Source organism: Pan troglodytes, chromosome 17 (assembly GCF_028858775.2).
Source record: "Pan troglodytes isolate AG18354 chromosome 17, NHGRI_mPanTro3-v2.0_pri, whole genome shotgun sequence".
Classification (NCBI taxonomy): Eukaryota; Metazoa; Chordata; class Mammalia; order Primates; family Hominidae; genus Pan; species Pan troglodytes.
This window is the reverse complement of record NC_072415.2, coordinates 59,637,602-59,663,279: the sequence shown is the minus strand read 5'-3', so window position 1 is coordinate 59,663,279 and position 25,678 is coordinate 59,637,602. Positions and strand designations below refer to the sequence as shown.

The 25,678-nt window shown below is 46.7% G+C and overlaps 1 protein-coding gene across 6 annotated transcripts in view; it reads right to left on the bottom strand.

Moving 5' to 3' along the window:
* Positions 1–61: 61 nt before the first annotated feature.
* LIPG (lipase G, endothelial type) overlaps positions 62–25,678 on the bottom strand; it is a 29,738-nt gene continuing 4,121 nt past the window's right edge. For 4 of the 6 annotated variants that reach the window (XM_009433982.5, XM_054672271.2, XM_512126.7 and 1 more), the window contains exons 2-10: positions 25,163–25,344; positions 23,043–23,222; positions 21,116–21,227; positions 15,070–15,291; positions 11,313–11,555; positions 10,488–10,608; positions 9,194–9,412; positions 6,116–6,220; positions 62–2,462 (exon numbers count right to left, since the gene is read on the bottom strand). In XM_009433982.5, the coding sequence (XP_009432257.2) occupies positions 2,441–2,462; positions 6,116–6,220; positions 9,194–9,412; positions 10,488–10,608; positions 11,313–11,555; positions 15,070–15,291; positions 21,116–21,227; positions 23,043–23,222; positions 25,163–25,344 (1,406 nt within the window). In that variant the 3' untranslated portion in view covers positions 62–2,440. Of the gene's footprint in view, positions 2,463–4,892; positions 4,989–6,115; positions 6,221–9,193; positions 9,413–10,487; positions 10,609–11,312; positions 11,556–15,069; positions 15,292–21,115; positions 21,228–23,042; positions 23,223–25,162; positions 25,345–25,678 lie in introns of those variants that run through there. The other 2 variants (XM_054672269.2, XM_063795658.1) reach the window with 2 other exon arrangements.

The following is a 25,678-nucleotide window of genomic DNA, read 5'->3' as shown; positions in this document are numbered from 1 at the left end:
GAGACAGGCTCTGTCTCAAAAAAAAAAAAAAAAAAAAAAAAAAAATTGAGTTGCCAGACCATTAAGAACTTTATAATTTTTTATTATTTTACTATTTAAAAATTGTAATCTTCAAATTGGTTAACCTTAGGTAAACACTAACCATATATTTGTTTTTATACATTATATACACGAGAAATAAATAGTCTTCCAAATAGCATTTTTTAAAAAGCATCATTATATACAATTAAGGCTTCAAGCCAGGTGTATAAATATACAACCCACTGAGAATTCAATTCGCAAAGCTTCCATTAGTAAAAACAGAAGTCAGAAGTGACCAGGATGTACAGCCAATAATATGGGTTGAGCAACCCTAATCCAAAAATCCAAAATCCGAAATGCTCCAAAATCCAAAACTTTTTGAGCACCAACAAGACAACAAATGGGAAAACCCCTCACATAAGTTACCACAAACCATGCTTCATGTACACAACTATTTAAAATATCGTATAAAATTACCCTTAGGCTATGTGGATAAGGTGTAACTGACACATCAATGAATTTTGCGTTTAGGCTCGGGTCCTATTTCCAAAATATCTCATTATGTATATGCAAATATTCCAAAATCTGAAAGTAATCTAAAATTTGAAACACTTCTGGTTCCAAGCATTTTGGATAAGGGATACTCAACCTGTACAAGCTTCGCTTTGGCTAGAAAGCAATCACAGAAACAAAAGAAGCACACAATTGGCTTGAGAACATATCTTGAATTAAGACTCAACTGGTTATGTCTTCAGAAGTTTAGCAGTGATACAACTTTGGCACGATACAGATTAAAACAATGTCCTTAGAAAACCTAAGTACAAAGAAAATCATTCTTCCTCTCCTGCTTGGTGTTACACTTCCTCCCAAATCTCAGCCATAAAAAGTCCAACCGTTGGCACAGATGTTCTCCTGGTTATACATTAATAAAAGGGCTTAGGATTTTATGGATGGCTCTATAAAAAAAAAAAGTCCTTGTTTGTCTCACGTCTGGGGCATATTGGTGGGAACTGGCTGCAAAAGTCTTCATGGAGTTTCAGAGATAGACTTTGCCTCCAGGAAATCTGAGTCCTCTCCCTGGCTGCACCACTAACTAGTATATAAGTCTAGGCATGTGGCTGAACCTCACTAAGCCTCAGTTTTGTAAAATAGGGATAATAATAGTTGCCCTTCTCCCCCTACTCTAATTAGGTAATGCATACACAAATCTTTTGAAAAGTATAAGTGTCTCAGATATTGTATTAATTCAAATCAAGATCTAGAATTTGTGGCTTTTCCAAGAAGTTCAACAAGAAAAGGCACTGGTATTAAAGTAAAATATTTCAAAGAGGAAAAAAAGCACTGTATTAAATCTTAGAACCAGCTCTGTCTGGCAGGTGCCGGTTTCTGTGTACACAGATGTGTATTACATATGTCATAACTTCTATCTCCCTAAACAGAAGAGATTTGCTCCAAAGCAGTTATATCTGGCAACCGGCCATCATTCTGGCCCCAGCATGAATGATAATCTGCTTGCTATTCTGCTAGTGATCAAACATGTCACTCATAGGGGAGGTGGCACATAATAACTAAGAAGGTGGCACATAATAAGAAGAAATAGAAACCACTTAAAGCCTCAGGGTCCCTGATGCTTATATCCTATAGCCTCCCCCAGGCCCCAGGTGCCTTTCCCCATGCATATACACATACACCATCCAAACAGAAAGAGGGTCTAGAAATCCCAACTCCACTGGGTTCCAAATGGAGAGGCTCAGTAATATGTCCATTGCCACATTCTAATTAATTTTAAGTGTTCAATAGACATTTGCTCAATTAAAAAATGAACAGAAAAATAGGAAAGCCAATGATGTGTGCTTCAGAGAGCGAGCTGGGGAGCAGGACGGAATGGCTAAGACGTAAGAAGTATGGTCAGTGCAACCCATGAGAACCCCAACAGTCAGGGCCCGAGCAAGATACCAGGCCTGCCATCCTGACATGAGTCAGCTCTTGTCGGAAGGACTTCTCACTGAGGCTCAAAGCAGGCTGAGCAGCTGACAGCCTTCTACACAGGGCCTCTTCGGAGCCAGCGTTCCTCGTCAGGCAGAGTACAGGCTCACCCAGCAACTGAGAAACCAATCCAGTGTGCATGAGAGGCCCCGGGCACCCAGCTGCTTACACACAAATCTGGACTTGGTGCTCTGGAGGTGCGGACAGAGGTTTGGAGTTAGAGCTATTCAAGAGAGGCAGCAAGAGCTATAGCAGCGCAGTCCCCTCCCGCGAGGAGTCCCAGCCATCACAGGAGACCAGTTGTTCCCAGTGCTCCAGGGTCAAGGCTGAGAAGAATCCTTCCATCGGGTGGGTCCTCAGCAGTAACTTTCCTCCATGGGCTTGGATAGCAGGAAGTCTTGCTGCCTTGCTGGCAAGACTTGCCCGGGCACCCTCAGGGAAGCTCTACGGTGGGACTGAAAGAAACCGTGTGAGAGTGGCATTCGTTAGCTCACGCACCAGCAAACGTGCAAACCTGTATTCAGGGTGTGCTCTTTTGACCTTAAGGCCAAGCTTTCTGACACCCCTATGGGACTATTTTACATGTGTTCCTTTCAGAATAAATGGACAAGGTCCCGAGTGCTCCCTTCTCTCCCTAACCTGACAAGCCACAGATGCACTTTGAGAAACACCACACTGCAGCACCCTCTGGACCCTGAGTTGAGTACATCACAGTTCTTGCATTTACGTATTATCCACCCACAACATACACACACACACACACACACACAATCACAGACACACAAGTGTGGGGAGAACTATCAAAGTGTCCTCTTTGCCTTGATCTAGAAATACAAGAGAGACACTGTATTGGCAGAAAGGGGGCAAGACTGAGAGTTAGGAGACCTGGATTCTAGTCTCAGCTACGTGAACGCACCACTGAACCTCTCTGAATCTCAGGCTCCTTATCAGTGAACATGTGAACAGCATTCATGTCAGGAGGGAGGATGCTAAACATGTTACATATGATGCTATGACTTCCTGGTGTTCATTTATTACTTGGACTCCTATTGTTTTTGAGGGAATGGAAGAGGACAGCTTGTTTTCTAAAATTAGTAGTGAGAGGGTGAGTCATAGAGTTCTCAGGTATATGAATTCCAAAGCGGGAAAGAAGAATAAATATCTTAGCCTTTATCATAAGAATAGCCATCCTGACTGGACACAGTGGCTCATGCCTGCAAACCCAGCACTGGGAGGCCGAGGCAGGCAGATCACTTGAGCCCAGGAGATAGAGACCAGCCTGGGCAACATGGTGAAACCTCATCTCTACAAAAAATACAAAAATTAGACAGGCATAGTGGCACATTCCTGTAATCCAAGCTACTCAGGAGGCTGAGGTAGGAAGATCATCTGAGCCCAGGGAGGTCGAGGCTGCAATGAGCTGTGATCATGCCACTGTACTCCAGCCTGGGTGACAGAGCAAGACCCTGTCTCAATAAAAAAAGAATAGCCTTCCTTAGTCATCTTTCCTGGGTGTGTCCAATCTACATGGTTGTCTGGAGGATCAATGAAGTTAATATATGTGGAAACACTTTGAAATGTATACATTTAAATACATAAAGATTTACAATCGTTATAGTAGTAGAAAATCATACGAGCCTACGCTAGACCGAGTCCCTTAATTAGATGGCACGAGTCCTGTGCTGATGGTGCTTGTGGTTGTGTTGAGCTCCTAACCAGGAGACAGAGCAGCTGGAATGCAGCGCAGCCTTGGGGGTGGCAAATGGTTAATCACAGGGGACCCCGGAGCACAGGCACAGCTGCCTGATAATTGATACCCAGACAGACCCGAGGTGATTCAGCTGAGCACTTGGAGCCTCAGTGCTCAACAACACAGGCTTTGGGGTAGAGGTAGACCGACCTGCTTCAACTCCCTCTGCCATTGTTGGGGGCCTTGGGAGAGAAACTTCATCTCCCTGAGCCTCGGTTCCTCATCTGTACACAGGGATAACAACCCCTGCCTAGTGGGGTTGATGATAAACATCATTATGTAAGTCTCTGGGTGCAGGCTGGGCCCAAGCTAAGTGCTAGGTGTACCACAGCAGTATTATTATCTAGTACCCTGGTTAGAGCAAAGGGTGGCGACCAGCATGGTGTGAGGAGACAGTCTCCTTCCTCCTCAGCAGGTGTTTTGGCTTAGAGGGCGTGTGGCTGTTCCCCAGGATGAGCCCACTGCCTCACACCACAAGATGGGCCTTCCTCACGTCTGAAATAATGGATTGCAGCATGGGACAAGGGGATAGTGAAGCATGACAACCCCTGTCTCACTTAGCTCCACATACATGGGCATTTCTGTTTCCCAAAAAGGGGAAGGATTGGGGTTGGGCACCGTGGCTCAAACCTGTAATGCCAGCACTTTTGGAGGCCAAGGTGGGCAGATCACTTGAGATCAAGAGTTTGAGACCAACTTGGCCAACATGGTAACTTGGCCAACATGGCGAAAACCCATCTCTACTGAAAATACAAAAATTAGCCAGGCGTGGTAGCAGGCACCTGTAATCCCAGCTACTCGGGAGGTTGAGGAAGGAGAATCACTTGGACCCAGGAGGCGGAGGTTGTAGTAAGCCAATATCACTCCACTGCACTCCAGCCTGAGCGATAGAGCGAGACTTTGTCTCAAAAAAAAAAAAAAAAAAAAAGTGTGTGGGAGAATTAGGCCCACACTCACCTGCATTCTAGAAAACCTAAGAAAGGAGAACATGCTTTGTGCTTCTCTTTATCTCCCACCCCATTCCCAAACCTGACCTGGTGGCCAGAAGGAAGCTAGGAGCCCTTAGGCACCTTCCCACAGCTCTAGTTATTACAGAGGTCAATCAAAGATGGCAGGGGCCAGGCACAGTGGCTCACACCTGTAATCCCAGCACTCTGGGAGGCCAAGGCAGGCGGATCACTTGAGCCATGGAGTTCAAGACCAGACTGGGCAACATGGTGAAACCCCGTCTCTGCAAAAAAATAAACAAATTAGCTCAGCGTGGTGGCATGTGCCTGTGGTCCCAGCTATACAGGAGGCAAAGGCGGAAGATCACCCAAGCCTGGGGAGGTCGAGGCTGCAGTGAGCCACGATCATGCCACTGCACTCCAGCCTGGGTAACAGAGTAAGACCATGTCTCAAAGGAAAAAAAAAAACATACTTCAAAGATGGCAGGCATGGGCACCAACCTGGGGACTTAGTTACAGAGAAGATCTCATGCCAGTAGGCTCATGTGCAATGAACCCCTACAGGTTGAGGCAGGACAAAGAACAGAAGAGACATTAACACTTCCAACATCCTATCTACAGTATTTCACTTGCTTCTTTATCTCCTAGCAGAAGGTCAGCTTCTTTCTTTTTTTTTTTTTTTTTTTTTTTGAGACGGAGTCTCACTCTGTCACCCAGGCTGGAGTGCAGTGGTGCAATCTCAGCTCACTGCAAGCTCTTCCTCCCAGGTTCATACCATTCTCCTGCCTCAGCCTCCCGAGTAGCTGGGACTACAGGCACCCGCCACCATGCCCGTCTAATTTTTTATATTTTTAGAGAGATGAGGTTTCACTGTGTTAGCCAGGATGGTGTCGATCTCCTGACCTCGTGATCCGCCTGCCTTGGCCTCCCAAAGTGCTGGGATTACAGGCGTGAGCCTCCACGCCTGGCCCTTTCTTTCTTTTTGAGACAGAGCTTCATTCTTGTCACCTAGGCTGGAGTGCAACATTGTGGTCTCAGCTCACTGCAGCCTCCACCTCTCAGGTTCAAGTGATTTTCCTGCCTCAACCTCCCAAGTAGCTGGGATTACAGGCACACACCACCATGCCCGGTATTCTTTTTTTTTTTTTTTTTTTTAGTAGAGATGGGGTTTCACTATGTTAGCCAGGCTGGTCTCAAACTCCTGACCTCAGGTGATCTGCCTGCCTTGGCCTCCCAAAGTGCTGGGATTACAGGCTTGAGCCACCACGCCCGGCCCAACTTCTTAAAGGAAGAGATTTTTATCTGTTTTGTTCATGCTATGTCCCTGGCACCCAGATCCATCCCCAGCACATGCTAGGAGATCATCATGTCAACGTGTCCTGGGTGGAACGTGTGAGAAAGTCCTGGTTACCTGGTTTCGTTTTTCATCCTCCAGCCATCCCGACACTTGCGAAACCAGAGCTCCCGGCCTGGGGATATGCTGGTGTTCTCAGGGTCTTCTGCACAAAATGTCAGTCTAGGAGGGAAAAGAAACCACTGATGTAGGCAGAACTTTAGGGGGAATCCAGCTGTGCTTTCTAGATTCAAGGTAGATGGGTGAGGAGGCAGGGGTGAAATTTTCATGCCATGCCCCGACTCAAAAGCCTTCAGAATTCCCCATCACTACTGCAGGGACTCTAACCTGTGTCTCACTTTGAGGCTTCCATGATTCGGCCTTATGCAGCCTCCGCCAGACCTCTGCCACCTGCTTGCCTCTGTCTATCCAAAAGGCCACCTGCCTGTCAAGGCCATAGCCTCTCAGAAGCCTTCCTGACTGCCTAAGCCCTCATTAACCTAACCCTCCCTTGGCCTTTCAACTGGTTACAAAGTATGTCCTTATATAAATATTGCTTTTGTTAGTGTTGCTACTTCTTGCAACATGGAGTTTTAAAAAATGTTTTATTTTAAAACGTTATGCCCTATGTGAAACTGCTTGCTGATTTCTGTGGTTGACTTCTCCGTAAACTTGAACGGAGTGATTCAAAGTACCTCTAGTCCAGTGCTCTGTAAATATCCATTGACAAGAGCAACTGCAACTCAGCTGCAAGTCAAAACCAAAGATTCAGCAAATGGACAGCCAAGACCACAAGAAAGAATCAGGGCCTAATAACCATTTCCATGTAACTTATGGCTGCCCCACGCAGCCTCAGGGGCGTGTGATTAGCGTGACCACGTAATCCTTAAGGGTGTGGGGCACCTGACCCTGGAGCTGAGGCAGGACAAAAGCCCCATTCAGAAGAGCTTAAGAACCTTTCCCAGGAAGCCCTAAGGACCTTAGGACCTATATGTTTATACACATATAAAAACATGACCTATCTCACGCACAATCAGGAAATGCAAATTCAAACAACAGCAGGGGGCCCATTCACACCTAACAAAATGACAAGAATGTCCCACCAGACCTGGGTGAAAAGGAGGGAAAAGGGAACTCTTCATCCATAGTTAAGATGGAAAATTAGTTCAACCACTTTGGAGACAGATTTAACAATATCTGTTCAAGCTGGAGAATGCATATACTACAACCCAGCAATTCCACTTTTTAGAACACATGCTGAGAAACAGCCCTTACACACATGTGCACAAGGAAAATGCAGAGGATGTTCATCTCAGCACCATTTGTAACTACAAAAAAGCAACAACAACTCAACTATTCAGCAGAACAATGGCAAAACTATTTGTGCAATGGTGATTTACATACAGGAGTTAAACAAGAATAGATTAGATCTTTATGTTTTGGATAAATTTCACAAACAATATTAGAATGAAAAAATCAAATTGTAAAATATTATGTCCACTCATGTAAAATTCAGAAGCATCCAAAACAATTCTATACATTGTTTATGTACACAAACAGAAGTACTAAGGCGGCCGGGCATGGTGGCTCACACCTGTAATCTCAGCACTTTGGGAGGCTGAGGCAGGCAGATCACCTGAGATCAGGAGTCTGAAACCAGCCTGGCCAACATGGCGAAACCCTGTCTCTAATAAAAATACAAAAATTAGCTGGGCATGGTGGCACACACCTGTAATCCCAGCTACTCAGAAGGTTGAGTTAGGAGAATCACTTGAATCCGGGAGGCGGAGTTTGCAGTGAGCCAAGATTGTGCCACTGCACTCCAGCCTGGATGAAAGAGAGAGACTCAGTCTCAAAAAAAAGAGTAAGTACAAAGGGTATAAAAACATGATGGAAGGAAACACACTAACATGTGTTAATATTGAAATATTAGTTATATTTGGTTTGAAAGAAGAAGGGTAGAGCAGAGAAGGACACAGGGGTTTCAACTGTATCTATAATGGTTTACTTTTTAAAAATCTGATATCTAAACCCAAATGGAAAACTACATTTGTGAGTCTCAATGGTGATTTAATAGGTGTTTATTTTCTTTGAAATATTTTATTTATAAATGATCATCTTTCTGCTCTCACATCCATAGGTATAGTTTGTACCTGCGAGGGCCCAGAGAAGTAAAAACATACACAGTCTAGACCACAGGCCAGCACCCCCAGTTCACAGGTTTCTAGACTAGAATCATTCAGCTGAGGGCTCCAAGCCTCCACTTCACTTCCCTCTGCTGCCAAGCTGTGTCATAGATGACGAATGTAAACCAGACATGGCAGGAATTATAATGGAGAAAATGCCAGAGGAGGGACAAAGAGGGAGGCAGCTGCCCCCTCCCATGCCAAGGCTGGCAGTGACCTCTCTAGAGGTCAGCTGAAGGACTTGGTTAAGGAAACTCTCCCCTCTTGACAAAGGTCTCGCAGGCTTCCCTGGCTTCTGTTTAGAAAAAAAGCCTGCTCAGGGAGTCAAGACACGGTGTTAGGAGCTGATAGAAAGATCTGGATCTTTTATGCTAGGCTTGGGGTTAAAAGAAATGGGAAACTGCCAGCTAGTGTGGCACAGAGGATTCTCTGTTACTTGCAGTTAGGACCACAGCCCCACATCCTTGACTTAGAACCTCTGAAGGAGAGAGAATAATGCTCTGAAAATCAGATGCTGGAGAAAACCAGCTCCTCCCACAGAACTCATCCATGGGGGCTCTCTGGAAGTGATACTCCAGTCTGCTTTGCTCAGAAGCAAGCAAAGCCTTTTGTCTGCATGGACCCCACAGTAAACACATCGACAAGGCAGCACTCCTAAAAAGCCCGGTCCAGGAGAAGTCCCCCTCCTCCAGGCTGACACAAGGCCTGGCAAACAGAGCCAGGGCTGAATTCCTGCCTCCACTGGCCCACCCCTCTCCCTGAGGGCCCATGTTCAGGGCATGAGATGCGTAACAGTTTTGATAGAAGCCTTGATCTGGAAGTCACTTGTCCTTGCAAAGGTGTTTGAAGTTTTACCTGCATGCTGGAGGGAAGGATTGAGGGTGGATGCAGCAAAGGAAAGGAAATGTCACAGGCACAGCCTTCTGTTCCCCACCTACACCAGGCAGAAGAAGGAGCAGGAGGCACTTACTTCCGCTGGGTTTCCCCAGACTTCACCCGGATGCGCCTGATATTCAGCTCCCGTCCGGGGTTGCGGGGTTGAGACAGGTAGCTGCGAAACTCCTTCCACAGGTTATACCAAGACTGAGAGGCCCCCTCCCAGGTGAGCTGGATCTTCAAGAGGTCTCCCAAGTCCTCCTCGGTGTAGACCAGGAAGGTGTTGGTGGCATTCTGCTCGATCCGCTCCACTCTACAAGTGGGAGAGAAGCTGATCTCACTCACCTAACAGCTGGAAAACTGCCACACTGTGTGGGGTGACACAGTGGCAGTAACAACCCCACATAGACAGGAGAGAGACAGTGTGAGTGATTTCCCCACCTCTATCCCTCTACTTCCTACCAACAGGACCAAGATGGAAGCTCAGGTGTACTCTCCACATGGGCCAAACTAACTTTGCCCTCAGCACCCCAGCTTCTTATCAAAACGATTCCTGGGCACCCCCTCCACCCCACTTATGCTACTTCCTGAAAAGACAGAACCAAGAAAGAACACAATAAGAAAACACAAAGAAGTCACATCCCCACTCAAGTGCGCTGTTCCGCTCAGCCTTAGAACCTCTGAAGGAAAGAGTTAATGATGCTCTGAAAATCAGATGCTGGGGAAAACCAGCTCCCCCCACAGACCTCATCCATCCCACAGACAGGCATCTGTCTCCCCCAAACTCCTAGCCACTTCCTGTCTGTCCCTCTCATTTGGCTTGGCCTCATCTGCCTTGCCCTACCTGTGTGTAAGTGTGCATGCGCGTGTACAAACCTGGTCTCCCAGCTAGACTGTGAGCCCTGAGAAGTGAGCTACTTTGATGATGTTTCATCACAATCCCAACATTACTTGGCATGATGCTTTGTCCCTGGTGGATACTCAACAAACATATACAGATCGCTATGCACCCCTCCCATAGCCACATCATTAGGAAAGGTCCAGGGATGACGTTTATGAAGTTACAGATTGCCTGAAGCATCGTCAGGCATTGCCTGGAATGAAACAGCAGTTTCTGCCCAGCTGATCCAGCTGCTGACCCAGCAGCTTCTCATGATGCCGATTCATCCCAGGAACTTTTCTCCCCGAAACGCTGAGTCAGGGCTTGGTAGAGAAGGTGCAGCGGGAGAGAGGACTGCAGAGGCCAGCTAGACCACCTGGCTCCTCCCTGAGCAGTCGGACTGCACTCTCCTGCGTGCTGTACTCGTTCACACGCTCCCTTGTGCTCTCTCATTCTCAAACCAACCTGTTCTCTGTCCCGAACCCAGCAAGGGAAACGGATGACTTACATTTCCAGTGGCAGAGTCTGGGAATCTGCATTAGTGCCATAAAGGGTGACGTAAAAGGTGGGCTCAATTTCTCCCATGTTCTTGTAACTGAAGACATGGATTTTCATCTGATAATGGTAAACTGCAGCGACAGCAGAACAAAGATGCTTGTAACCCTTGCTTGTCATCACAGGAGACCCCTGACCCAAACTGAGTCACCAGCACAGAGATTTTAGGGCTGGTGTTCTTTTGGTTGAGCCCAGCCTGCAGCCCCCATCTGCTCTTGTTCTGTCCAATGCCATAAGAGGCCACTGCAGTATGGAAGGAGCCCTGCACTTGGGAGTTAGATCTTTTGAGGATTTTCACTTAGCTACTTTCTAACTACGTGCCCCTGGATTAAGGACCAAGGTATTAACCTCTCTGAGCCTCAACTTCCTCATATGTAAAATAATACCCACAGTACCCAGAAAACCTTGTGATTTTACAGCACATTATAAAAATGTAACACGTCATTTTGGTCCCCTGTTCATCTGCCTCAGGTTTCTTGTGATGATCAAATGAGAAAACAAATATGAAACAGCTTTGAAAGTTAAATGCAAGATAGAAATTTAAGATATTGATATTGTGATCATGGACTGATAGCCACATCACAAAAGGGGTCCACACTGTTTATTTTGTAAAGATTCCCTTTCCTAGGACATGCACAGTGTAATCTGATTTGCAACGATTTGATTGGATTGTGCTGGCCACTTCTCCTGGGCTAGGACATGCCCTGCTCTGCAGCATGGTATTAAGAAGGAGGTATTAAGGGCCTTCCTCAGGGACGCTCCAGGGACTGAAGGTTACCTCTGAAAGGCATGCCTGCCCGGGTTTTTAGGTACATTTTGCTGTTCCTCTTGTTCCTCATTTTCTTGGCATTGTAGCCAATGCTATTACAACGGTTCTTGCGGCAGCTCAGACAGATCCCCTTTTTGAAGCGATTGGAGTCAGTGCACTGGAAGGCAAAACTCGGCTTGTCCTGATTCACCAGAGAGTCAACAAAGAGGTGGACGGCTCGCTCATGCTCACATTTTACCACCTCTGTGATTGCTGGGGGTGGGAGAGATAAAAAGCATGCAGGATGAGCCCTTCTTGATGATTAGACACTCAAATAATAAATACTGTACTCCTCAACAGTGATAGCTGTTTATTGTTGCTGTTAGTATTTTCATGTAATTCTTTTGCTTGTTTATTTGTTTTGAGACAAGGTCTCACTCTTGCCCAGGTTAGAGTGCAGTGGGACAATCATGACCCCCCGCTCACAGCAGCCCCAACTTCCGAGATTCAGGTGATCCTCTCACCTCAGCCTCCCCAGTATCTGGGACGACAGGCACATGACCACCACACCTGGCTAATTTTTGTAGTTTTTGTAGATATGGGGTTTCACCACATTGCCCAGGCTGGTCTTGAACTCCTGGGTTCAAGCAATCTCCCCACCTTCGCCTCCTAAAGTGCTGGGATTACAGATGTGAGCCACTGCACCCGACCTGTGTAATGCTTCATTAATGTCCAGCAAGGTGCTAGGTTCCCATTAAGATGTAGAGGAATTTAAGGCCATTCATGCTGCCTAACTGTTCACTCTCTTGATGGGAAGACAGCACGAATACACACAAAGCAATAAAGAGCAAGAACGCCCATATAATAAGTGCTAAGTAGGGTGATGCAGACCAGCTGTGCAGCAGAAGTCACTACCTCCTAATAGGGCTATACAGCCACAGAATGCTGCAAATGGATCAGATCCTAAACATCATCTCACGCAGGGCTCAGCAAAATATGGCTTGCAGGTTTGCTACCTCTTTTTTTTTTTCTTTGCTTTGTTTTGTTTTTGTTTTATAGACAGTGTCTCATTATGCTGCCTGGGCTGGCCTCAAACTCCTGGGCTCAAGTGAGCCTCACCTGGGCCCAAGCAGTCCTCCTGCCTCAGCCTCCCAAATAGGTGGGACTACAGGTGCACCACACCATGCCTGCTGGCCACCTGTTTTTGTAAATAAAGTTTTATTGGAACAGTCACCCTCATTTGTTTATATATTGTCATGGCTACTTTCATGCTACATCAGCAGAGTTGGAACAGAGGCAATACGGCCCACAAAACCTAAAACATTTACTAGCTGATGCTTTAAGATGTTTGACAACCTCATTCTAGTCTAATCCCTTCAATTAAAGATTATGACCCAAAGGTCCATAGGGGTGAGGTAATCTGCTCAGGGTCATAGAGACAGTTGGTTACAAAGTTAGGCATACAATTTGGATTTTCGGGCCCAAATAATTTCTGGGATCTTACAAAAAATTTGGCATAGCCAACCCCAACCCTGCCTCATTGGCACCAGCAGCCTTAAGAAATGCTATCATCCAGCCGGGCACAGTGGCTCACACCTGTAATCCCAGCACTTTGGGAGGCCAAGGTGGGTGGATCACCTGAGGACAGGAGTTTGAGACCAGCCTGGCCAAAATGGAGAAACTCCACCTCTACTAAAAATACAAAAAATTAACTGCACATGGTGGTAAGCACCTGTAGTCCCTGCTACTTGGGAGGCTGAAGCAGGAGAATCACTTGAACCTGGAAGTGGAGGTTGCAGTGAGCAGAGATCACACCATTGCACTCCAGCCTGGGGATCAAGAGTGAAACTCCATCAAAAGAAGGAAAGGAAGGAAAGGAAAGAAAGAAAGGCCATCATCCTATATTCTGAGGAGGGAGTAAAATCCCCTTGCATGGACCTCCAAACCCTGCAGAGCTACTTGGATTAAACCGGGAGAGGGGAAGACTGAGCATCAGGGCAGGACATGTGGAGGGCACAGCATCAGAGTGGAGAGAGCTGCCTGGGGTCAAGACAGGAAATGCTGTCAGCAGCCAAGGCAGTAAAAGGATAAGAAACCCCCCCAAAATTGGTCACTGCCCTACACCTCAGTTTTAGCAGCAAATTCAGTTCAGCCCAAATCTGCTGAGAATAAGCTCAAGCATTCAGAAGATAAATTTTGGAGCCAGGTATGGTGGTTTGCGCCTGTAATCTCAGGCTGAGGCAGGAGGATCATTTGTTTCCAACCTGGGAAACATAGTGAGGAAGAAGGAGAAGAAGAAGAAAAATGTTAAGTGAGTGGAAAAAACTTAAGTGAAATGGTTTTGCTTCTTTAAAATGTTACCAAAAATTAAAATAGAGTGTATCCATGCTATGGAATATTATACAGCCTGTAAAAATAATGTTAGTAAATCTGTGTGCTCTGATATTTAAGAATATCCATAACAGCAAGATGCAGTGGCACATGTCTGTAGTCTCAGCTATTTGGGAGGCTGAGGCAGGGGGATAGCTTGAGCCCAGGAGTTCAAGGCTGTAGTAAGCTGTGAATAGCCACTGCACTCCAGCTTGGGCAACATAGCAAGCTTCTGGCTGGGTGCAGTGGCTCACACCTGTAATCCCAGCACTTTGGGAGGCCGAGGCAGATGGATCACCTGAGGTCAGGAGTTTGAGACCAGCCTGGCTAACATGATGAAACCCCATCTCTACTAAAAATACAAAAAATTAGCCGGGGATGGCATGGTGGTGGGGGCCTGTAATCCCAGCTACTGGGGCTGAGACAGGAGAATTGCTTGAATCTGGGAGGCAGAAGTTGTAGTGAGCTGAGATCACACTACTGAACTCCAGCCTGGGCAACAACAGCAAAACTCCGTCTCAAAAAAAAAAAAAAAAAAAAAAAAAAGCAAGATTCTGTCTTTTAAAAAAAGAAAAGAAAAAGAATATCCATAATATATTATTACAGGAAAAAAAAGAAAGTTGAAAAAAATTAAAATAAAAATAAAGTTGCAGAACAATGTGATTTGGGGGAAAAATATGCATGCAAATAATTTGCAAAGAAAAAAGACTAGAAGGATACACACAAAAGCATTCATACTGGCTACATCTGAAGAGTGGAAGTAGGGGTGGGAGTGGGAGTGCACTTTTGCTTTATTCAAGTCTATAATGCTTGATTTCTTGTTCAACAAATGTGTGTATTCCTTTTGTCATAAAAAGAAATTAATCAGCCGGGTGCGGTGGCTCACACCTGTAATCTCAGCACTTTGGGAGGCCGAGGCAGGTGGATTACTTGAGGTCAAGAGTTTAAAACCAGCCTGGCCAACATGGTGAAAACCCATCTCTACTAAAGATACAAAATTAGCCAGGCATGGTGGCACGTGCCTGTAGTCCCAGCTACTCAGGTGGCTGAGTCAGGAGAATCGCTTGAACCAGGGAGGTGGAGGTTGCAGTGAGCCGAGATTGCACCATTGCACTCTAATCTGGGCAACAAGAGCAAAACTCCCTCTCAAAAAAAAAAAAAAGAAAGAAAGAAAAAGAAAAGAAAAGAAATTAATCAATAACAACTGTGACCTTAAAGCGTGAGAAAGCAAAGCAGGAACCACTGGGTCGGTTAGTCTTGGGGAACAATGAGAAACATTAAATACAGCATTGGAGGCCTCTGTGGTGGGAGGTGAGAATAATGAATAAATAGTGCCTGCAGCGCTAAAGGCTCTGGCTGATTTAGAAGGAGATGGGATAAACTGAGTCAAACACAAAGCAGAAAAGAGGGAACTCACTTCCATATGCAATTGATCCCAAGACATCGTTGAGTCCACAGCCTGGCTGGAAGTCACCCCCATTGGGGTAGATGTCAATGTGGCCCACAGGCATCTGAATACCAATGCTCAAGCCGAAGGAACGCGTGTAGGTGTGGAGGACATCCACAAAATCTGCATCGTCCGGAGAGAGCCTCTTGTGGATGTCGGCCCCTTCAAACATGGGCCCGGCAGGATCCAAACCTGCAGCAGAAGGAGGCCCCAAAACAGCTGTGTCAGGTGCACCTGGTCAGTGAGTCCTGATTACAAGTTAAGTCTGAGTGTGCAGAATGAAGATGACTTCTGAGACCAGCTGGGAGAATCAAGACATGGAAAGCATGGAAGAAAATAAGAAACCCATTTCCATATGCAGTTGACCCCAAGACATCATTGCAGAAATTAAATCCTACTGTTATGGAATTTATACTTTCTTCTGAAGCCTTCATGTATCCCGTCACCTCAGCCAAACCCCGTCAACTAGCCACAAGTTTCGCTGCCACACAGCTCCAAGGAACTGCTCCTGTTAAAACTGAAGCAATTCTAGAAAGAACTCAGACTGCCTGAAACTAAGCCATTTGTCCCATTCATTCTGCCACTGAGCATCTTTCATGTCCTTAATTGTAGCAGAATTTTTACAGAATAACTAAGCTGCCTACATCCTTCTGGAAGGAGAATCCAGTCTCCCCAAACAGAGCTATTTGTATCTGAATTTATTCTTCTTCCTTTAGTCAGGCCCAGGGGTGGAATGGTGAGAGAGAAGAGGACACCCAATACACTGAGAATCCATACATCAGGCCTCCAGAATTCCTCTATTTTGCAGCCACCGTGAGAAAACCTTTCTGCCTCCAAACATTTTGTGTTGAGCAGGCAAGCGGCACTGTTGAGAGCACTGGTTCTCATATTTGAAATTGGGAGCTTGTTAAATTTAAATTCCACCATACAGCTACAAAAAAATCTGGAAGGACACACAAGCAACTAGTTACCTGTATGCCTGTGCGTTGGGGGAGAGAGTGGGTAAGGGACATGGACAGGTAGCAGAGCAGTAAGAGAGACTTTCACCATCTTTTGATTTGAAAACTGCATTAATGTAAAACCATTCCAAAAGAGAACTTGCAAAGTATAAAATGCAGATTCCCAAGTCCCTGAACTCCTAGTGGGTAGATATGAATTATGGCACGTAGAAATAGATATTTATTCCCCGGATGATCCTAAAAGTAGGTATTCTGTGGGCCAAATATTGAAAAACTTCCCTGTGTTTCATTATCATTTATAAAATGGAACCTGAATTTATACTTTAATTCAAAGTCCATGTGAGATCTTAAGAGACGGAGTGCCTGTCAGTATTAGCTACTATTACCAAGCCCAAGTGCTTATGGGAACCAGATTTATCCCAACCAGAATGGCTCTTTGCCCCACAGACACACAGGAAGGACCTGGAGAAAGTTAAGGGATGAAATGTGCCAGAAAGGAAGGGCCTCTGGAACAGTGGTTCACCACTACAAGTGGCTTTGCCCCCTAGGGGACATCTGGCAATTCCTGGAGACCTTTTTATTGCCCCAATTCTGATGGAGAGAGTTGCTAGCATCTAGCAGGGCCAGGCCAGGAATGCAGCTAAACATTCTACAGTGCACAAGTCAATCCCAACACACACACACCCCACACCAAAACCTTACCTGGCCTCAAATGTCAATATTGCCTAGGCTGAGAAACCCTGGCCTCGAAACACCAAGGCTGGGAGGAGATGTGACCAATAAGAGTTCTGAAAGGAGGACATGGGTAACGAGCGTGTTCACCAGACCACAGCACATTAGAACCAGGGAGCCTATCAGGAGACTTGGGATGGTGGTTTCAGGATAAACAAGAGGCAGAGCTACCGTCTAGAGTGGACGGTCAACTTGCAGAACTCATTACTCACATGAGAACTGGTAGAGGCTGAAACGCTAAATAGTTTCCAAAAATTTAGATAACTTTTTTTTCTTTTCTTTTTTTTTTTTTTTTTTTGAGATGGAATCTTGCTCTGTCACCCAGGCTGGAGTGCAGTGGCACGATCTCGGCTCACTGCAGCCTCCGCCTCCTGGGTTCAAGCGATTCTCCTGCCTCAGCCTCCTGAGTAGCTGGGATTACAGGCATAAGCCACTGCACCCAGCCAAATTTAGATAACTTTATGTGCAACCAAGACAGAAAGGGAGCCCAGGCTGCTTGAGGGTTTATCCCTAGCCCAGGACCCAAAAGAAAGATGGCACAAAAGCAGTGTGCTCCCAGAATAGCCCACGACAACCCATTTCAGAGGCCGCAAGGACCGCAGTACTGACACAGCGGCCTCTCCCTGCCTCTCACCATGTCCCCTGGAGGAAAGAGAAAGAGAGCAACATTCTGCTTTGCAATCAATACAAGAGAGAGGCTCTTTACTTGGTGTGAACAAAGGTCCCCACCAGATGGTCAGTGCCATGGAAACCAGGCTGTGCTGGAGGAATGCAGGCAGCTGATGGGGTTTCACAGGCTGGCTGGCAGGCAAGGCTGGGCCTTCACCTACCCAGCCAGAGCCTGCCTGCCCTGCTCTGACTGTCCCTGACACATATCTGTGGCCCACAGATTCAGGGGTACAGTGGCACATTTAACTTTTTTAACTAGGGATGAATGACAGGGAGAACTGCCTCCTTAAATAAAGAGGAGATAGAGAACCTCCGCCGCTTCTTCCATTCAGTCATAGACTCCTCCAAAGTTGCTTTGTCCAGCAAATGGAGCACACACACATGCACACATGCAAAACTTCCAGGGCTGTGCATTCTGGCCTGGCAGGGCAGGGCCTGCTGTAGTTCAATGGCTTTTTTTTTTTTTTTTTTTTTAAGACAGGGTCTCACTCTTTTGCCCAGGCTGGAGTGCAGTGGCCCAGTCTCGGCTCTCTGCAACCTCCACCTCCTGGGCTCAGGTGATTCTCCCACCTCAGCATCCCGAGTAGCTAGGATTACAGGCATGCACTACCATGCCTGGCTACTTTATCTCTGTCCACAGAAGAGAGGCAGCATGGCACAGCAGTGAGGTGCATGGGATCTGGAATCTGACAGCATGGGTTTGAGTCCCAGCTCTGCTACTTATAGGGCCCAGGATATTGGGCCCTTTACTTAATCACTGAGTCCTAGTTTCCCCCTCCGTAGAATGTTCGGGGTTGCTATGTGGTTCAGAGATAGCATAGAGTAGCTGTCATATATGAGGTGTTTTTTGTTTGTTTGTTTTTTATTTTTTATTTTTTATTTTTGAGACAGAGTCTCACTCTTGTCACCCAGCCTGGAGTGCAGTGGCGCGATCTCAGCCCACTGCAACCTCCGCATCCTGGGTTCAAGAGATTCTCCTGCTTCAGCCTCCTGAGTAGCTGGGATTACAGGCACCCACCACCATGCCCGGCTAATTTTTGTACTTTTAGTAGACATGGGGTTTCATCATGTTGGCCAGGCTGGTCTTGAACTCCTGACCTCAGGTGATCCACCCACCTCGGCCTCCCGAAGTGCTGGGGTTACAGGCGTGAGCCACTGCGCCCGGCCACGCCCGGCCACACATGAGGTACTTGACATTAGCTAGCATCTAGCCTGCACATATGGACACATTTCTTGAATAAATTCATCTGCTTGCTTACCTGATTATAGCAAACAAGGCACAGGTTCAACTATAAATATATGACCTCTTTCCTAGTATCACAGGCTTCTCTCAGAAGCCTAAGAAAGTAAAACTCTAGCAAATCCCTATCCACACCCTCTGGTCCAAGCAAGATTGGGGTTCAGATATACCCTTGCAAGGCCCAGGCTAAGGACTGCCTGGTGGCCTTAGCATAGTGGCATCACTGGACGCAGGACCCCATGCAAGTCTCAATCTGTCCTCTTACCAGTTGCGATCACCTTGTCCACAGGTCCATGAGAAGTCTACCAAGGGGAAAGGAGAGGACGCAGCCTCCCCCATCAGACATACACAACAGCGTGTGTCAGGGGTGCTGCTTGGCAACTGGACAGAGGCCAGGCCCCTTCTCTACAGAGAAAGGCCAGAGGGAAGGGACCATGCTCACGGCATGTGGGCATGATGCTCCATGCAAACATCCCAGAGCACTAATTAGCATTCTGCCTGGCTCTCCTGCCACCCTCAGGAGAAAAGCCCTCACCCGAGCAGATGCCACTCAAACAGGCAGGGGGAAAGAACTGGAAAGTTCCCTCCCTAGCCCCATCTCATTTCAGATTTAGAAATAGAGAAAGGCAAGATCTGCAGTTTGTCATCGTTACTGACATTCTGGGCCTGGACTGTGGTGTGTGCTACAATTTGAACTCAGGTGCCTGGATCTGAAACATCACACCTCTCATTCAGGGGCTAGGAAGAGGCGCTCAGACAATGGAACCCGAGTGGCTTCAAGTCAAACTGCTTTGCACCAGCAAGGGGTTAATGAGCAGTCATGGGTGGCCACACGATCATAGCCCACTTTGGGCAGCTCAAGCCCCACAGTCTTGGAAATCAAAAATAAAGCTCTCAAGCTGGGATGAATCAAGTCATTGGATCAACAGGCATGTGCGTGCATGCATGCTCATGTGTGTGCACGCACATACTAGACTCAAGCCCAGGGACAGGATTCAGGAGAGCCAGGAAAACTTCACAAATATTCTTTTAAAAATTCTACCATATCAGCTTGTCACTGAAATCTGAAATTCTACCTTTACCAAATCGTTATTTAGCTAAGGACTCTCTTCTACCTGAGTTTTGTTTTGTTTTTTGAGACGGAGTCTTGCTCTGTCACCCAGGCTGGAGTGCAGTGGCACAATCTCGGCTCACTGCAACCTCTACCTCCTTGGTTCAAGCGATTCTCCTGCCTCAGCTTCCCAAGTAGCTGGGATTACAGGCACCCGCCACCACAGCTGGCTAATTTTTGTATTTTTAGTAGAGACAGTGTTTCATCATGTTGGCCAGGCTGGTCTTGAACTCCTGACCTCGTGATCCACCCACCTCGGCCTCCCAAAGTGCTGGGATTATAGGTGTGAGCCACCACACCCAGCCTGAGTTTTGTTTTAAAATGAAAACACTGCAGGGAAAGGAATTGTTCAGATCTATCCTTCTAGGTGATCACCCTTAGAATCTTGGGAGTAAGGGGGAAGCTAGGGGTAATTTTAAATAAAATAATGCTGGAAGAAGGATAGAAGTTCAGGGCAACAAATTTACCATTAATTGTAGCATAGAGGAATCTCTGTGTATATACTTGAGGGGCCCAAAAATGAGAAAGAAAACCTTTTACACTTTTCACAATCATTAAATGATTTAATCCAAACTCTCATGTTAAAAGCTCACTAAGATGCAGTTTTCAACATGGAAAATTCAATTTTCTATTGACCCCCTGGGGACCAGTATCAGAAAGTTTCCTTTTATTACAAAGTTGAACCACCCGTTCCAGATTGGTAGCTCTCATTCATAAATATGCTCCCTTAACATGGGAAAGAGGCTATTGGGAGACAAGATAGAAATCAGAGGCAGAATTCAAACTAAAATCTACTATTCATTCTTTTCCCTTGAGTCCTTGGGTGGAGACCTGAAGGGAACACCCAAAAGCTTTGGGGCCAGGGCTCCATCCAGCTTCCACTCTTGAGTTATTAGCTGTTTGCCCCTGGGCAAGTTGCCTCACCTCTCTGTGTTTGTTTCCTCACCTATTGGACCAGGCCTATGGTTTTCAAACTGTGTTCCCTGGTGCTCTGAGACTCTGAGATGCCTATAGGGAAGGGGAACGCCCACATTGGCAAGGCTAACACAAGCCGCCATATACCCACCCCACTTCACCCACAGCACCCCCCTTTCTGTGTCTCATATACGGCGGGCCTATGCGAGTTCAATTTGGAAAAAAAAAAAAAAGTTTCTTGTGACTAAAAACGCTTGGGAAGTTTTGAATTAGATGCTTTCCAGGTTCCTTCCAAAGCTAGCTTTCTATGACTCACTCTGCTGCCTCATTTGGGAGCATTCTGGCTTAGCGCAGCTGAGGGAGCCCTTTAGTGATGGAAGTGGAGCTCACCTGTGATTCGGCCCACCGTTCCTTTCACGAAGTTGCCCGCATACCCGGCCACATGTGCTCCGAGGCTGTAGCCAATCAAGTGGACATTCCCGAGAGAAAAATCGTCCTTCTCCTATAGAAAGTCACCAAAGTATGTGAGCAGAAGAGCAGGGTCCAGAGCCCCCAGAATCACCAGCAGTTCAACAACTCAGTCACGGAGCAGGAGGAGATGCAGGGGCCGTGGGCACAGAGACTCCCCAGGGCCCCACTGGCTTTGCTGGTGATGCTACATGTGTGGGTCACAGCCAGCTTAGGGGAGGCCAAAAGGACCTGGTGGCACTGCAAATGCCAAGTGTGGGGACAGGGTGGAGGGTATGACTGGAGGCTGCGTATGTGGCTGTTCCCTACACATTTCCTGTTCTTTCTGGCAGTATCTAAGAGAGGGGAGGGTGGTGGTGAGGAGGTCAAAGCTGCCGTACTCACTGGAGACTGCAGTGCCAACCACAGCCCTCAGCAGAACGCCCTCTGCCTGCCCTCTAAGGCCTGACCTCCACCCAGCCCCAGGAGCTGCCAACCTCCTCCTCATAAGCCCATGTGGGACCCCAGACTTGACGCATTGTCCCCTGTCAGAGCACTCATCTGGGGGGTAAGGAGGTAACCCCATGGCTCGGAAACCAAACTCTATAGAAGAGCTTAGGCAGAGGACAGAGGGACTGCTCGAGAATCCTGACCAGAATTCTGCCAGAATTCATCCCATTCCATGGGAACAAGGAAGGCCAGGCCGGAATTGCCCAGATAATGGTGCCGCTTTGACAGCGTACCCTGCCCTGCCTTCTCCCAGCTAAATCCACTGATCTCAGGCAGATTATTAACCTATTAAAAGTAAATAGGCTGGGTGCGGTGGCTCACGTCTCTAATCCCAGCACTTTGGGAGGCCGAGGCAGGCAGATGACCTGAGGTCAGGAGTTAGAGACTAGTCTGGCCAACATGGTGAAACCTCATCTCTACTAAAAATACAAAAATTAATTGGGCATGGTGGCTCACACCTGTAATCCCAGCTACTTGGGAGGCTAAGGCAGGAGAATTGCTTGAACCCAGGAGGTAGAGGTTGCAGTGAGCCAAGATCATGGCACTGCACTCCAGCCTGGGTGACAGCAAGACTCTGTCTCAAAAAAAAAAGTAAATATAAGACTTCAAGATCTGTTTTCCACACTTCATATTATAAAAGAGGTATCAGGCAGGCTGGGCACGGTGGCTCATGCCTGTAATCCCAGTACTTTGGGAGGCCTAGGCAGGTAGATCATGAGGTCAGGAGATCAAGACCATCCTGGCTAACACAGTGAAATCCCATCTCTACTAAAAATACAAAAAAATTAGCTGGGCATGGTGACACACGCCTGTAGTTTCAGTTACTCAGGAGGCTGAGGCAGGAGAATCGCTTGAACCTGGGAGGTGGAGGTTGCAGTGAACCAAGATCACACCACTGTACTCCAGCCTGGGCAACAAAACAAGACTCCGTCTCAAAGAAAAGAGATATTAGGCTGCATTTTTGAAATAACCCCCTCCCCACCCTCAGCACAGCCATGCTTCAGAGACAAGAGCAGGCTTTGTAGGAATTTCAGATCACAAGCCTGGCCTGGTTCCTGGCCATCCCCAACCAACCTAAGGGCGTCTGTTTCTAAGATCAGGAAGAAACAACCCATAAGGCCAATTTTCAGCAAATTAAGTAACAGGAAAAATCCAGAGATCTATCAATAATTAAAAGGCTCTCAAAAAGTCCCAGCTTTCAAGTATTCCAAACAATACTTAATTCAATAAAACTTTTAATCTCAAAGATTTTTATCAGACTCCAGAAGTTCATGGCAACAGATGCATGACCTGCATTTCTTAAGAAGATTGGGTTTGAGATCCTGCTGGCAACAGGAGACTCCCTCTCATCCCCCAGTACCTGCAGCCAGTCGAGCATCCTGGCAATGCTGTGTCCCACCACCCTGGTATTATTGACCGCATCCGTGTAAAGCTGGTGGGCCAGGGGGAGCCAGTCAACCACAACTACATTGGCGTCTTTCTCTCTTGTGTGCAGGGCTGACACGAGTTTGTGCAGCCAGTTTTCAAAGATACCGCTCATCTGCAGAGAAAAGTGGAAGTTATTTTTTATTCTTGGTTTCAGAAATCCTAAAAAATATGGAATTCCTTTCTATATGACCCTCTCCCCAGTTAATTTTTGTTTTGACTCAGGGTCTCACTCTGTTGCCCAGGCTGGAGTGCACTGACAACAATCTCAGCTCATGATAGCCTCCAACTCCTGAGCTGAGGATCCTCCCACCTCAGCCTCCAGAGTGACTGGGTTACAGGCATATGCCACCATGCCTGGGTAATTTTTAAACTTTTTGCAGCAACAGGATCTCACTATGTTGCCCAGGCTGGTCTTGAACTCCTGGGCTCAAGCGATCCTCCCACCTAGGCCTTCCAGAGTGCTGGGATTATAGGCGTGAGCCACCATGCCCAGTGCCCCCAGACAATTTTAGAACCTGCACATTGGCTGCTCAGGGACCAAACATTTGCACATGAGCAGGACCAGCACAGGCAGAATCACTATGCAGGTATTTGTCTTCCATTGCTCTTTACATCCCCAGTATTTCCCATCAAAACTTTCCTAGCTAATGTCCTATACTGTTGCCCCACTGTCTGTTAGGGCCACTATGAGATACGTGTTAAGGGTGATACTGGCATGAGGCTGGTCTGAGTCCCTGTTACAGGCAGGCAAGTGGCCTGGTCCATCCTTCAAAGGCAGCTAGGGAGGGTTGCCCTGGAGAATTAGCTTCTCTCTTAGAGATGCAGGGAGATGCTGTCTCCTAGGTGAATGCAGAGTTAACAAATGACCCCTTCCCACAACCCATCTCTGCCATCCCTCTTGACCCCAGAGTAGGGAAAATCTGTCCCCGGAATCCCAAATTACAACTCAGAACATATTTTCCCACAGAAACAAAGTTATAAATGGTGACTAGGTCCAGTTGTAAACCTATCCACAAGCACATTATCAAATAAATAGATTTTCTGTGCCTAGCCTGGGAACCCAAACACCATTTACAATCTTGCTTCTATGGGAAACTGCTGTTCCAAGTTCCAAACAGATTACAAAAGAACTTTCTGGAATGCAACCTACTTGTAAGTCGCAGGCAGCTTGTATTTGCATTTTGACAGGGGGCCTTAAAAAGATTCACACATATGATTCTGATTGTAGGTTGTGTGATGAGCAGGGTTAGACAGGCTCTTAATCATCTCTTCATTCAACTAGGTAGGCAGGCACCTACCCTCTCCTGCCCCTGAACTCAACCATGGATGACAGATTTAAAGACCCCAAAAGCATGTAACAGATATGAATTTCTCATCATTAAGAGGAGGACTGTCCCCTTCCAATTAGCCCAGGCAGAAATCTGCTCACTTAATAGTGCCATTTCCCTACAGACTGTCATTATATGAATGAATAAATTCCTCGCTGGTCAAAAGCTTCTGAAGCTGAGCACTAAAGCCCTTTTTTGTTGAAGTTTGTCATGGGCTTTTCAATGTGAATTGCTCAGCTAGGGCACATAAAGAGCCCCAGTGCCTTTAAACGGGGCTATCTCTATGCAAACAGGAGGGCACTATGCCAAGGGCAGTCAGCAATCCAGGCCAGCTGGCTACTCATAGGTTCTCAGAGCCAGTCAAGTTGCTTTAGTTAAGCTCAGCTCTCACGGCAGGACAGCCCCCTCCAGGCAGTGGTTGACCAGCGTAATTAAGTGTAATTATAGGGGTCCTTAAGAGCCAGTGGAGCTGGGCTGCTGCCCTCAGGAGAGCCACTTTCTGAAAGCCCGTTGTATGCCATCATTAATACCACCCTGCTGGAGTCCAGATTGCCCCTTAGTGAATGCCCATTACATTCTTCACAGCTGTCTGAAATACAAGCAGCCCACAAGGAAAGGGGGGAAGAGGGTTTGGAATCTGGAAACACCAGAATTCTTTCTAATTGACCAAAACAAAGGGAATCAAACCTTATATAAAGCCACAGAGCTCCCTCCCCGGGCTCACCGTCCATCCGTGAATGATGAAAAAGGTTTTAGCTGTCATGTTGAAACTGCAGTCTTCTAAGGGCTGGCTGTGGCCGACGGAGAGGTAGCATCCTTCATGCTCTGGGTCCTTGGAGGTGCGGAGGTTAAACCTCACAGATGGTTTGACCTCAGTCTGTGTAGCTTTGGGTTTGTGGAGCTTATCTGGGGAGACAGAACAGAGCGTGGGTGCATCTAGCAGACTTGCGGAGTGAGAGACCTGGGGTCTGATTCTAGTTCAGTCGTGAGCAAATTGCTTAAGCCATCTGGGTTTCGGTTTTTACATCTGCTGAATGTTCCCTTTTCACCTCCCAGAAAAACTGTGAACATTTTATAAAAAAGGACATCTCATTTATACTTAAAGAGTATTAATTAGTCACTAGTATTAATTACTGTCACTCTGAAATAAATAGATCTCTCTCTTGCATTTCCCTCTTCTTTCCTATCAAAAGGAGTTCTACTTCCTTCCTACTTTTAGAGTACAGGTTCTCAATTCTTT